The 14,313-nt window shown below is 52.1% G+C and overlaps 1 protein-coding gene across 1 annotated transcript; it reads left to right on the top strand.

Annotated features, from left to right (window-relative positions):
* Positions 1–3,350: 3,350 nt before the first annotated feature.
* ANKK1 (ankyrin repeat and kinase domain containing 1) lies at positions 3,351–10,793 on the top strand (the record flags this gene model as incomplete). The annotated part of the gene is made up of 8 exons (XM_083878139.1): positions 3,351–3,538; positions 5,362–5,656; positions 6,011–6,162; positions 7,013–7,062; positions 7,147–7,302; positions 7,513–7,631; positions 8,485–8,530; positions 9,457–10,793. 8 exons carry the CDS (start codon positions 3,351–3,353, stop codon positions 10,791–10,793), a joined length of 2,343 nt encoding a protein of 780 aa, XP_083734265.1.
* Positions 10,794–14,313: the final 3,520 nt, after the last annotated feature.

The following is a 14,313-nucleotide window of genomic DNA, read 5'->3' as shown; positions in this document are numbered from 1 at the left end:
CTCACCTTTGCCTCCCCTGAATCCCAGACATGAGGGTTAATCAGTGTCACAGCCAGATGAATCCTGTGAAGGAACTGAAGCTTTAGGAGGAGGAAAGGGGAGAAAAACGAGGCAGAAATTTCTTTGCCTGTAAAGATCTGCAGCATTTTGGTGCAGAATGAGGTTGGCCATAGGGCAGGAGTTCATAGGTGAAATACAGAAGCTGGTTAATGTTAATTAAATGTTTATAGCTATTAGAAAAGAGTGACACTGAGCTGATAAAACATGAGAGGCTTCTCAAAACCCACTGGCACCACCCCTAACTCCTCGTGTCTTTATTTGTTTGTGCAAAGAACGTTTCTCACTGCTGGATTCCCTCTCTCTGTGTGTGCAGGGGCTGGTCCTGCCGTGCTGCTGCCCGTCCTGCTGGGATCCCTCACTGGCTGTGCCGTCCTGGGCTCAGCCTTCATGGGGCTGTGGCTGCACCAGCGGCACAGAGCCAAGCCCAGCCGACATCCCCTGCCTGCAGAATTCCATGGGCTGTGACCCCCAGCAGCCCCCACAGCCACCAGAGAAGCAGCTGAGTTTGCTTTGCTTCTGTAGAGCTTCTGCTGAGGCAGGAGGTGCCACCTCTGCTCTGAGCCTGCCTCTCCTTCCTTCCCTCCTTTGCTTCTGCACCAGCCACTCCACAAGCTGCAGGGTAGAGAAGGAATCCTTGTAGTGCTCCAGCTGCCAGGGACAGCAGAGCTGAAAGCCCAGCACGGGCTGGCACAGGGATGGGGAAGCAGAGAGGAGACCAGGGGAAATCCTGCACTGTGCACTAGAGCCTGCCACCAGGGAGAAGTGGTGGGGAAATGATGGAACTGGGCGTGTGGACAGGACCCAGGAGCTCCAGAGCTGTGTCCCCTCAGCTTTACAGCTTTTCTCATCTCTGAGGAGCCAAAGCCCTCTTTCCCCTTTAGTCCTGTTGCTGTTTTCTCCAACAAGAAAAAACCCCACCACTAATGGTCAGAGAACTCCAGCACCAGAGTGGGATCTGCTGGAAGGCTCTGGGGAAGGAGCATGGGGGACACAAACAGGGCTCTCCTGGGGGCACTCCGAGGTTGAGGGGGTGGCTGTGGGAGGGCAGAGTCCCCTCCAGGCTTCACTGTCTAATGGAGGAGGCAAGCAAGATGGAGAAAATCGAATTCCAGCACATTGTCACCATCTATAGGGTGTGCAACAGCCCCCTGAGGATAGTGATGGAATACATGGCCAGGGGCTCCTTGGAGAGAATCCTTCCCACTCCCAGGATGTCCCACATCCCCCTGTCCCGAGGAGCTGGGGCTGCTCCACCCTGCCAGGACCTGCTGCTGGTGAAGGACTGAGAGACCTCGCGGGGAGTGACAGGAGCTGCAGCGCCGAGAGAGAGCGAGGAAAGGCACCTCTGGAGGGCCCTGCCCGTGCTGGGGGTGACCAGCAGCGCTCCTGCTGTTCCTGCCCGCAGAGCTGCGACACCCCCGAGCTGCTGCTGGCCCGGAAATGCCCCTGGGAGATGTGGGGAGGGAGAGGAGCAGCAGCTCCGCAGCCGCGGGCTGAGTGTTCCCGCAGCGCCCCCCCTCCTCCTGAGCTCTGTAATAAACCTGAGCATCGCCGTGTTTGTCTGGTCTGTGCCCGCCCCGAGGGAGCGGGGCCATTGTCCTGCTCCGCGGCCCCACAGGTGTGTTGGCAGGTGGGATTGGTGCGGAGCAGAGCATCCCTGCGGCTCCCGGGGAGTGCCGGGGAACTGGCACCGATCACCTTCTAATTGGGCTTCTCCTCCCTAAAAGGCTGCACGGCCTGGCTGGGGTTTTTTTTCTTTTTCTTTTTTTTTTTTTTTTTTTTTCCTTCTTTCCTTAAAAGAAGGGAGTTCACTGCCAGAGCCCCTCGTGTCAGTGCAACAGAAATAACTCACATTTCCACCCGGGTCAGGCTCCCTCTAAAGACTTCTTCAGGATTCTGCTACAGAACTGAAAATCCCAGGTCAAGGCTTGCTGGCAGTGAGACAATTAACCTGCAGCAGCGCTGATTGTTACTTGTATGGCAGTAGCAGTGAGGAAATCAGCACCACCTCCTATTTGACACTGAGCTGCCTCCAGAGAGAGCTGAGGCATCAAAGACACAAATGCACAAGACCCAGTCAGGAGTTTTTTAAACCCCTTTTCTCTTGGTGCTCACATGGTGAGGGTTAAACTGCTCTGATCAGGCTTTGTTCATCCAAACACCCATTTCCAGGGATTTGACAGCAGATTTTATTTTATCCCCGAGGGAACTGCTCTGGTTTGCCACATTTCAGGTATTTCTGCTGAGATTTTTTCTCAGGCTCATGCACTCATGTGGTAGTTCTCATTGTTTGGGGGGGGCGGGGGGGGGGGATGATTTCCTGTTCTTTTTCTTTCTGGAGTGTTTTCCACCTCTCCATCCAGCTACTTCTGGATTATTTTCCCCCCTCTGTTCTTTCTGGAGCGTTTCCCATCTCTCCATCCAGCTACTTCTGGATTTTTTTTTCCCCCTCTGTTCTTTCTGGAGTGTTTTCCACATCTTTCATGTACAATTCTGCCCCGTGGATTTCTCTGTTCCCTTCAAGCATCACCCTGACCCACTCCCCCCCCCACTCCCTTTCCCCCAGGCAGTTCCAATGCCTCAAGGTGAGGAATCCCATCCTCAGCACCGTCACCAAAGGGTTGTTCTCTGCACCATTTCCCACTGGGAATTCTTTAAGGATTTGCCCATCTAGTGCTGGATATAAAGGAGCAGAGCCACATTCCCAGGCTGGGAATGAACTGTGTGACCTGCAGGCAGCGACACTGAGGATGCGGCGACACTGAGGATCCACCTCTTGGCGGATCAGCAGCTCACAGGTGGTGCCAAAATTCCCCGTAGGTGAATCCCCACCTCCACGGGCCGGGCAGGAGCAGCTCCTGTCCCTCCCGAGCACAGAGCAGCTCCCAGGGCAGGGCAGGGCAGGGCAGGGCAGAAGCAGTGCCCTGTGCCTCCCCAACACAGAGCAGGATCCTCGGGCAGGGCAGGGCAGGGCCGGGCAGGGCAGGGCAGGGCAGGGCAGGGCAGGGCAGGGCAGGGCAGGGCAGGGCAGGGCAGGGCAGGGCAGGAGGAGCAGCTCCCCGTCCCTCCCCAGCACAGAGCAGCTCCCCGGGCAGGAGCAGCTCCTGTCCCTCCCCAGCACAGAGCAGGATCCTCAGGCAGGGCAGGAGGAACAGTCCCTGTCCCTGTCCCTCCACAGCACAGAGCAAGATCCTCAGGCAGGGCAGGAGGAACAGTCCCTGTCCCTGTCCCTGTCCCTGTCCCTCCCCAGCTCAGAGCGGCTCCCCGGGCAGGGCAGGAGCAGCAGTGCCATGAGTGCGGAGCGGGGCCGGCCCCTGGGCAGCCTGACCGTGTTCAGCAGGGAGGATTTCGAGGATGACTGGGTGCGGGTGGCCAGCGGGGGCTTTGGCCACGTCTACCAGGTGAAGCACAGGAGGTGGAGGACGGTGTACGCAGTGAAGTGCTCCCCGTTCCTGCTGCAGGACTCCAGCCTGGACAGGTGAGCCCTGCTCTGCTCTCTGCTCGGCACTGCCCAGCCCAGCCCCGTGGCTTTGGGTGGGTTTTGATTTGGATCCTTCCCGGGATGGGTTTGGGGATAAAACACTGTGGGGAAGAGCTTCTGCTGCTTGGGAAGGCAAGGGTTGGGTACCTAAAGATGCTCTGGGTTCTGCCTTGCCCTGTCGTATGTGTGGATGAGCAAAGGGACACAAGGAACAAAACAGGGCTGAAACCTGGGGCTGAGCACCTTAAACACAGATAAAAGCAGCCTGGTGGCCTCTTTGCAGCTTCCACTGGACACTGGGGCTGATGTGTATAAATCAAGCTGAATTAATCACCAGAATCCCAAGGTTTAAAGATGTGGGGCAGAGGATTTACAGATGGTTTTGCTGCCCTGCTCCCGTAGCCTCCAGACATCTCTTTCCTCTCCGTGCTGCACCTGCAGCTCCCCTCTGCTTCCTGCTCTGTCTCTCAGCTGCAGAGACTCCTGTGGTGCCCACCTTGTGTCTGGAGATGGGGCAGGGCCAGGTAATCACAGCCACTGCTGATAACACATCCAATACGGGCAGAGCTGATGGAAAAACAGCAGAGTTGATGGGGTTATTTAATTGAAAATTTTATTCCTTTCCATTTGGAAGAACCCTGCCTGGATAAAAATCTCACTCTCCTGTGATTTCTTGTTACTGACAACAACTGAGCTCAGGCTGAGCAGTGACTGTCCTCAGTTTGCTCTGCAGATATTACATTTGCATTTTGTTCTCGTTTTTTTGGGGAAAAAGAGTCAAGAGTTAAATAATCAGTTTTACTTCTGTGTCTTATCAATTGTAGTAAAATACCTGAGATTCCTCAAGCCACGGGGTCAGTCTCTCTGTGAGGTCTTCCCCTGCTAGAGGAAGTGTGGCAGAAGATTTTGCTTGGCTGAACCATTTTAGCTCAATTACTGGCCAGGCCTAATTGCTGGCAGCTCAGCCCCATTCCCAGGGTGTGCTTTTTAAAGGCACTCCTGGCACTTTGCTGCTCAGCTGCTCCCGGAGCGCCCCGGGCACCCCAAACTCGTTCAGCAGGTTGGGAGAGGTGGAACTTTGGAGAATTCAGAGAAACAGGTCTGCCAGAGCTGGCAGAGACGTGCCTGGGTTCCCCCTGGGAGCAGAGTCACCGTGCCCAGGGACAGGAGCTGCAGGCACAGGTGGAGCTGCAGGAGCTGTGCCTGCTCTTGGCATCCTGCTGCCAGAGAAACACCGGGAATTCCATGGGATCACAGAGTGGGTTGGGTTGGGAGGAGCCTTAAAGCTCATTCCATCCCATCCCTGCCGTGGCCAGCAGCACCTTCCACCATCCCAGGCCGCTCCAGCCTGGCCTTGGACGTTTCCAGGGATGGGGCAGCCTCTGGGAATTCCATCCCAGTCCCTCCCCACCCTCACAGAGGAGAATTCCTCCCCAGTCTCCCATCCAACCCTGCTCTGGGGCTGTTTAAAGCCATCTCACCTGTGTGATAAGCACAGGCTCTGTGTCCTCACTGCTAAGGATTTAAAAAGTGCAAGTTTTTAATCTCTTTTCCTATGGTGGCTGATTTTGCCCAAATAAACCTCATTTTGGGAAGTCACAGCACTTTCTATGTCAGGTTTTAATCTACAAAAGGTCACTGTGTGGCAGCATTATCATCAGCTCAAGAGGGAATTTGGGATGAATTGTTTTGGGGTAGGCAGTGCTCAGAAAGGCTGGGTATCACTAAGTTACTACAGAGTTACTGAGCCTGTGAATCAACTGATAAAATTTCTTGCTCCCACTGTACTTTTTTTTTATTTTTTATTCTCAATTTTCCAGGACCAGCATGAACTGTCTAATGGAGGAGGCAAGCAAGATGGAGAAAATCAAGTTCCAGCACATTGTCACCATCTATGGGGTGTGCAACAGCCCCCTGGGGATAGTGATGGAATACATGGCCAGGGGCTCCTTGGAGAGAATCCTTCCCACTCACAGGATGTCCTGGCAGCTGAAATTCCGGGTGATCCATGAGATGGGCTTGGCCATGAATTTCCTGCACAGCATGAGCCCTCCCCTGCTGCACTTGGATCTGAAGCCGGGGAATGTCCTCCTGGATGGGAACATGCATGTCAAGGTATGGCCCCAGTGCTGCCTTTGCTGTTTCTCCAATAAGAGTGAGGTTATTTCTGCCAAGCCAGTCCAGAGTCCCAGTAAATCAGGTTCTTCAGGAACACTCCATGAAAGATTGACCTGAGGGGAGTTTGCTGGTGAGCAAATTACACGGTGTGCTCGAGATCATACAGAGAGTCTGGGCCAGCCCTGGGAATTCAAGGCTCCAGCTGGACTCTGGCTGCAGCTTGTCAGGCTTTTATCAAGCCCCAGCTGCTCACACGTCCTGCTGTCCCTGATCCCAAAGGATGAGGAAATGTCCGGGTGGGTCAGGGACTGAGTGTGAGCATTTTGGGGCAGTTTCCATTTCTGTTTGCAGATCTCTGACTTTGGGCTGTCCAGGTGGATGGAGCAGTCCAGCAGGATGCAGTACATCGAGAGCTCAGCCCTGAGGGGCACCCTGAGCTACATCCCCCCCGAGATGTTCCTGCAGAACAGCAAACCCCCGGGGATCAAGTATGATGTGTACAGGTGAGGGCTGGCCCAGGGCACTCAGGGCTGTCCCCTGGGCTCTGCCACACTGCAAGGGGGACTCAGTTTGTTTAAATTCTGGTTTTCTGCCTCATAGAACATGGGGAGCACACTGGGGTGCCCTGAGCTCAGTGGTGGAGACTGAGAGTGAGGGGGATTCTCTGTGGATAATCATCACCCCAATGCACCCTCCCAAGGGAGCTGCAGGCTGCATTGCCCCAGGTGCCATCACACCCTGCTCATACAAAAACCAGTGAGATCAGAACTGCCAGTCCTGCTCTTTCGTCACAGTCACTGCTGAGATTGATTTTAAAACAATTCTGCTGAGACTGATTTTAAAACAATTTTAAGCAATATTAGCTGATCTGCCTCAGTGTTCAGCTTCATTTTGGTCAGGGACAGATGGGAGAGAGGTTTCAACTTGGCTTTTGGGCAAGGAGCTTTGCAGCACATCCACATGAGCTCCATGCCCATGTCTGGAAATTCCTCAGCTCCTTGGCCTTCACAGCACAGGGGAACCCAAAGCAAGAGGAAAAGAATGATTTGCACGGCCACAGGAACTTAAAAGAGCCAAGGGCTTTAATCCCCAATATGAATAAAGTGGAAAAAACACTGAGAGCCTGACTTTGACAGGAAAGGCTCCAAGTCACTGCACAGACCCTTTGGAGGGTGATGACCCCACTCCTAATGGGGCAGAATCACAAGGCCTGACCCTTTTGGCTTGGGGGATAAAACCCTTCTGCTCTGGGAGATGAAATCCTTCCCTCCTGAAGAACTTCCTTCCTGGTCTCCCCATTTCTCAGGAAGGCAGAAGCAATAAGTGCATTCAATGTCCTCTCCTCTCCCGCAGTTTCGGGATCGTCATCTGGGAGGTGCTCATGCAGAAGAAACCTTATGCAGGTAAACACCAACCCTGCACCTGTGGGATGCTCATTACACCCCATTTCCCAGGGCAAACCCCCCGGGTGTGCTGGTTTTCCCCAGGGGCCAACATGATGGCCATCATCGTCAAGGTGGCGGCAGGGAAGAGGCCGGGGCTGGAGCTGGTCAGGGACGACTGGCCCGGGGAGTGCCACCAGATGCTCGACCTGATGAAGAGGTGCTGGGACCAGGACCCCAAGCAAAGGCCAAGCTTTGCAGGTGGGACTGGGGCGTGGATTAGCCATGGGGTGACAAACAGGGATAAGTTTGTGTCCAGTTCTCTCAGTTACATCTCCAAGGTTTGGCAGCTTTTGGTGCCCTTTTGCTGTCACCCATCACCTTCATCCCTTCTCCTTCCCTTCCCACATGGGTCCTGCCTGGCTCTGGAGCCCAGGGCAGCCTGCCCAGCTGAGCTGCTGTGCCCTGCAGATATCCCTGTGGAGACAGACGTGCTGCTGGCACTGATCCAGAGCCTGGTGCAGGACCCCGAGAACGAGCGCCTGGTGAGGAAGATGTCCCACAAACCGGCCCTCTCCAGGAGCCAGCAGGTGAGGGAACCCCCCTGGACAATCAGGAAATTCCTCTGGCTCTGCTCCTTGTTCTTGCCAGGCTGTTTCCTCTCTCAGATGTGCAGCTCAGCACCTTCCCTGGGTGTCTGCACAGGTTGGGCCTCTGCAATTCATTTATGGGGATAGAACACTTGTAAATTAATCAACAAATGCACTAAATGATAAATAGTCCTCTTCTGGATCTGCTCAGGTGAAGTGGGTTTATGATGGTGGCTTCAGTCACTAAAGGAAACTCAAGCAAACACAGGATCACAGGGTTCTGTTCATGGCACAAAACTGAGAATGTTCCAGTTTGAACAACTCTTACAGATTTTTTTTTTTTTTTAAGTTTTAAATCCCCATGTTTCTCTGGCTAAGAAAAAAAATCAGGCTTCTGGATAGTCACAGTGTAATCCCAGCTACTGCAGTAATTATGGCTAGAAAACAGGGAGAGATAGGAGCTGGGAATTATTGCTATTTAGAGGGTTTTGCCAAGCTTTGCAAGAAACCAGGGGCCTGAAGAGGTGGGGGCTTGGGGGTCCCTAAACAACAAAGGAAGTAATTTTGAGATGCTGCCCTGCACTCAGGAGGAAGAATATGTGTGTGTTTGGGAGCAAATGAGCACAAGGAGGAAAAGCTCATGGATACCCAGAGATCATCTTCAGGCTCCCCCATTCCTGTTGTGTCCTGATTGGCTTAGCTGAGTTTGAGGTGCAAAAACAGAATTGGGTAAAAAACTCTCAAATGATGGCACAAAACTGCAGAGCAGCAGCAAAGCACTTTGTGCAAACATTACAGGATGCAAATAAACACTTTGTCTTACCCTTTTCCTTTTTTCCTTTCTGAAAACAAGAGTGACAAAGAGGAGTTCGCCTTCCCGCGAGACACCAGGAGTGGGGGTAAGTAGGGGACTGGCTTTAGAACTGAAAACTAAAGAAGGGGAAGCTATATAATTGTCTATTTTGTTGTAGAAGGGTGTGGCTCATAAGGTTTTCTATGTGGGTGACATTTTAAGTTAAGGAAAATGAACTATTCAGGAAATACTGTGTGTGAGAGAGAGAGGCCAAATGTCCCAGTGCATGTCTGGCCTTATTTTACATTCGTTATCTCTCAAATGACTTCATTTCATGTCGTCCTATGAAGAGTCACAAGCTCTCCCTCTCTGAAGTGAGTTTGATCCTCACACAGGACACAATTAAAATGTTGGGTTTTATCTTCTTATCTTCTGTTAGAGCCAGGATTAAAGAATGGGAAATGCAGTTTTTGTGTTCAGACTCAGTGTTTATTAATTCTTATCTATAGCACAGTCTCAGGAGCTGTGAGCTCTGCTAACAAGGCAGCAAATGGCTCTGTCTCTAACTCTTTCCAAGGTCTTTTAAGTGCTAATTAGCCAATAACGAGATGACACCTGTATTATTTATACTTTTAGCCCAATAACCAAACGCTGGTGGTTCCAAATATGGCCCCCTTCACCCAATTACAATAAAAAAAGGCCAAAAACCAAGAAAAAGGTGAAGAAGAACTTAGCCAATGCCCTAAATCCTCCATCTTGCCCCATATACATTACTATATACTAAAACCTCAGACTCTAAGTTTTCCACCCTGTGATTTCACACACTTCTATTCAAACTCCACACCCACAATCCCAATGCTGTCATTTAATTTTGGAAGCCTGTTCCACGGCCTCAGGTCAAATGTGGTGCTTGCTTGAGGGTCACAAGAAAACTTGAAATTCTCAGCTTCCGGGGTTCCAACATTCCTCCCTTCTTGGGAGTTTTTCACTCCATTTCACTCTTTTCTCTCCATTTTACATCCCCGCCCTTAGGAAAGGACCAGCAGGAGGTTCCTGTCCCTCCTCCTCACAGGCAGCCCGAGGATCTGGCGCCCGAGGAGCCGGGCCGGCTGCAGGAGAACGGCCTGACCCTGCTGCACCTGATGGTGCTGCAGGGCAACGTGGGCAGGGTGCGCTTCCTGCTGGGCTGCGGGGCAGGCGCCAACAGCGCGGGGGGCTGCGGCTGCACCCCTCTGCTGCTGGCCGTGCAGCGCCGCCTGCCCGAGCTCTGCTCCGTCCTCATCCAGCACGGCGCCCGCACCAACGCTGCCGACGAGGACGGCTGGACCCCGCTGCACTTCGCGGCCCAGCACGGCGACGACAGGACCGTGAGGCTGCTGCTGGACCACCAGGCCCGAGTCAACGCCCAGGAGCGCGACGGGTGGACCCCACTGCACCTGGCGGCCCAGAACAACTTTGAGAACGTGGCGCGGGTGCTGCTGTCCCGCCAGGCCGACTCCAACATGCAGGAGGTGGACGGCAAGACCGCCCTGCACGTGGCCGCCTGCTTCGGGCACGTGGGGCTGGTCAAGCTGCTGGCCAGCCAGGGAGCCGACCTGGAGAGGAAGCAGAAGAACCTCAGGACGCCGCTGCACGTGGCCGTGGAGAGGGGCAAGTTCAGGGTGGTGCAGTACCTGCTGAAGAACGGCATCTCCATCAACAGCCTGGACCAGAACCACTACAGCGCCCTGCACCTGGCCGTGGTCAGGGGCAAGTACCTGATCTGCGAGAAGCTCATCAAATACGGGGCCAACGTGGAGCTGAGGACGGACAAAGGCTGGACCCCGCTGCACTTGGCCTCCTTCAAGGGGCACATTGAGATCATCCGGCTGCTGACGAGCAGCCACGCCCGGCTGGACGCCAAGGGCGGCATGGACTGGACGCCGCTGCACCTGGCCACACGCTACGGGGACGAGGCGGTGGTCAGTGAGCTGCTGCGCTGCGGGGCCAACCCCAACACGGCCGAGAGGGCCCGCTGGGTCCCCCTGCACTTCGCCGTGCTCAGGGGCTCCTTCCTCAGTGTCATCAACCTCCTGGAGTGCCGGGCCGACGTCAATGCCAGCAACAAGGTGGGCTGGACCCCGCTGCACCTGGCCGTGCTCAAGGGCAACATGGCCATCATCAAGACCCTGCTGAAGGCCGGGGCTCGGCTGGACGTGGAGGACAGCTCCGGGTGCACGGCCCTGCAGCTGGCGGTGAGGCACCAGAGGGACAACATCATCACCCTGCTCCAGGGCCAGGAGAGCTCGGGGGGCAAAGCTGGGAACAGGACTCTGAACGATGCCAAGGCTCCCAGGCCCAGGATTATCCCAGGAAGGACAGATCTGTAAATCCCTCGGCTCAGAAATTCACAGCTTGAGCTTTCCCACATCAGATGTGATGCCTTAAAGCATCTCATCCTGTCACCTGCTGATTACAGGAAAATATTTCCCCTTTTTAAATGGAAGTTTTTAAGCGTGAACACCGAGAGAGTAAAAGGAAATGAAGTTATTTGATGACAAGTTCTTTTCCGAGCTTGTTTTGACTTGGTGATACTTCAGGCAGTGCTTTCCTCCTGACTCCTTCCTGAGCAGGGATTTATGCAGCCCCTGTTCACGCAGGCAGTGCTGAAGCTGTGCACAGCACACACACAGCTTTTATTGCTTTTATTCTATGTTTTCCTACAGAGAAAATTGGTGTAAAATGGCCCTGGCACAGGTGGGAATTGAATCGTGAGATTCTCACCTGCTGCTGGCACAGCAACGTGTCAGATTTCCTGACATCTCCTTTCTGCAAAGAGAATCAAATAAAACAAGGCAGGAAGGAATAATCACTGGCAGAGAGTATTGAAATGGATGCAGCACAGGGAACAGAAATTCCAGAGTAATCACACGCAAGATCTGGCTGCTTGTGGGTCAAGGTGCGAGTCGTGTCCCTGGTGGGAAATAATTCCTGGTTTTCCTTCAAGAAGATGTTGCAGAGCTTGATCACCCCTGTGAAAAACATCATCTCGGTGGATTTGATTCCCTTGTGACAGCACTGACAGCCCTGCTGTGACTCCTGAGCGTCCCCAAACGTGCCTGGTGGGAGGATGACTTGTCATGGCCCTGAGCTGGGAAGAGGCTGAAATAGAAACAAACAACCCCAGCTCTGCAGGGGAGCTGTTACTGCCTGATAACGTGAGATGAAATGGGTTAAAAAGATGGGTTAAAAAGTCCAACCTCTACTGATTTCGTTTTCATTTTATATTAACTTAAAGTACTGATGTGTATTGTATTCCAACCCAGTATTTCACTATGCTTTGGCACCAAAGCCTTCAGATATCATTTAAAATAAATTGTAATGAAATGATTCATTTTTAACATTTGCTATTGGTGAAGTGGGGAGCTGGGCAGGTTATGAAATGAAGTGCTGGTGGCATTTTGGGTTGCAGGGAGTGTAAAAAATGGACTTTTTTACTGCAGCCACCAAAAAAAGACCAAAAAAGACCAAAAAAGCTTGGCATTTCCCTGATTTATCTGCTCTTGATATTCCCTAATTTTGTCCAAGGAGGAAAGGCCTGGCTGGAAGGAATTCTTGGGATGCTCAGACCTTCCTGTGCAGTTCCTTCCCTCAGCTTCAGCTGTATTGATTCAGCAAATGACTCCCCTGCTCGGTGTCATTTGAAATATTTACCCAGAAAAAAAGAAATCAAATTGCCACATAATTCAGCAGCTCCTTTCTGTCCCCGCTCCAGCAGAAAAACAAAACTCAGCTCGTATGTCATGGAATGTTCTCTACAAGAGCTTAATTAAATTTATAATGAAAATAACAGGGGATTAAGAAGACACAAGGGAAATACATTGCTCTTGCAGAGCATTCCAGAGGTGATAGAAGCAATTTGCAGAGAAAATTACCTGTTTGCTGCTCAGTTTCTATAGAAATTAAATGAGTCTTTACAAACTCTGGAAAAGTGCATTCCAGCCTCCGCTTTGTGACTGTGCAACTTGCAGCTTATTTCTAAAATTATTCGTAGATCTCCATCCCCCCCTACTTTCTTTTTTCCCCTTTTTCAACTCGGTTTCAGTCTTTTGTCCCTGCTGATAAATGTGCTGCTGATTATCTCATGCTCTTACCCAAGAGCTGCCGAAGTTCACAGCCAAGGCAGCTCCTGGCAGGACATGGCAGCAGCAGCAGGGCAGAAACCTCCCAAACATGTTGCTCGTTTAGATTCAAAAAGACCCAAATTGTTGACCTATATGCCTCAAAAATCACGTTTTTAAGGTGTCCAGAGCTGCCGGGGTGAGCAGAGTGGTGCTGCTGATTTTGGCAGGGAATTCTGTGGAATGAGTCTGGAGTGCTGCCCTGAACATCCCTGTCCTGTGGCAGCTCCAGACATCCTGAACCACGGGGAGATTTTCAGACCCACTGCTCTTCAAAACCCTCAGAGAATCTCGGGCTGGCCCCTTGGTTAGGATGGAAAACCAGAGGGGGACATCTAAGGTGAAATTTAAAGCTGCTCCTGTTCCAGCCCTGATCCTGCTGGAGTCACCCCGAGCTCTGTAAATATGGGATGGTTTGGGTTGCTCCCTTGGTTAGGATGAAAAACAGAAGGGGGAAATTTAAGGTCCCTTAAAGCTGCTCCTGTTCCAGCCCTGATCCTGCTGGAGTCACCCCGAGCTCTGTAAATCCCGGGATGTGGTTTGGGCTGCCTCCATTCCCTCTCCATCATTCCTACCCAGGACACTCGTGGGGAAATGGATGTGACTGTCAGGCCCCCGTGTTCTCCACAACCAGCACACCAAGAAACTCCGGGAAAATAAATCAACAGGAGCAGGGGATGGTTTCATGAGGGGTGAAACCTGGGGCTGCCATTGATTTCCTGAGTGCTCTCTCCGTGCTGGATCTGGCTGCAACATAAATTCTCTGATGTGAAATTCCTTTGAAGGGGAGCTGCTTGTTGTGATCAAAACGTGGACGTTCCAGTGAGAAGTGTGGCTCTTCTGTGAGGGAATGTTCACAGGAAAATGTTTGGAAATGCAGTCGCTTAAATCCACGTTTTGCATTGCTCCTGCTTCCCCAGCGACTGTGATTTGTTTGTTTGGCAGTGCTGCAATTATGCAGATATGGGATTAAATTAAAATTAAAATAACGCTGAGTTTTAGAGGAAAAGAGATCTGAATAAATACAGCTTGTGGTGGGGGGGAAAAAACCTCCTTATTTTTAGCAGAAATGCTTGTTTTTTTCCATAGCCCCTTAGGTGTGGAAAATCAAGATGTTTCTGACAGCAGTGATGTGAATGTAGGAGGCAGTGATTTTAATGTAAGAAGGAATAGTGAATTCTCTGTGTTTCTTTTTCTTGCAAGGAGGTGGTTGTAGGCTCTGTGCTGTGGCAGACGTCAGTGTGAGACATGCCTGGCTCTCAGCCTGGCAGAATTAACCCTGCTCCCTTCCCGGGCTATCCAGGGGGGCTTTGTCCCCTCCCTCTGCACTAAAATCCACGTTTATCACCTAAAAAAAAAAAAAAAAAAAGCAGCTCCCCACCCGTTTCCATCAGTGCAGGTGTGAGCTCCACTTCCATTAGAATAATGGGAAAAGGGGCCCGACTGGGAATCAAGGAGCACTCGCTGTTTCCTCCTGGCAGGATTCTCATCCCCAGCAAGTTCCACATCTCCTGATCAGCTGCTGCTCTCCTCTCCTCTGGCTCAGGGCTCAGCAGGGAACCCTTCTCTTGTGCAATTTGCTGCTGGCCTCCTTCTCTTATTTGGGAAAAAAAAAAAAAAAAAAAAAAAAAAAAAGCCCCACAAACCCAAGCCCAAAAATGATTGTTTTTGAAGCCTGAGGTTCTTGGCAGTTCAGCTCTGTGGGGACAGTTTGGGGAGGAGATCTCAC

This window comes from Zosterops lateralis, assembly GCF_965231275.1.
Source record: "Zosterops lateralis genome assembly, chromosome: 25".
NCBI classification, from domain to species: Eukaryota; Metazoa; Chordata; class Aves; order Passeriformes; family Zosteropidae; genus Zosterops; species Zosterops lateralis.
Note: the sequence above shows the minus strand (reverse complement) of the source record. Positions and strands in the feature narration are given on the sequence as shown.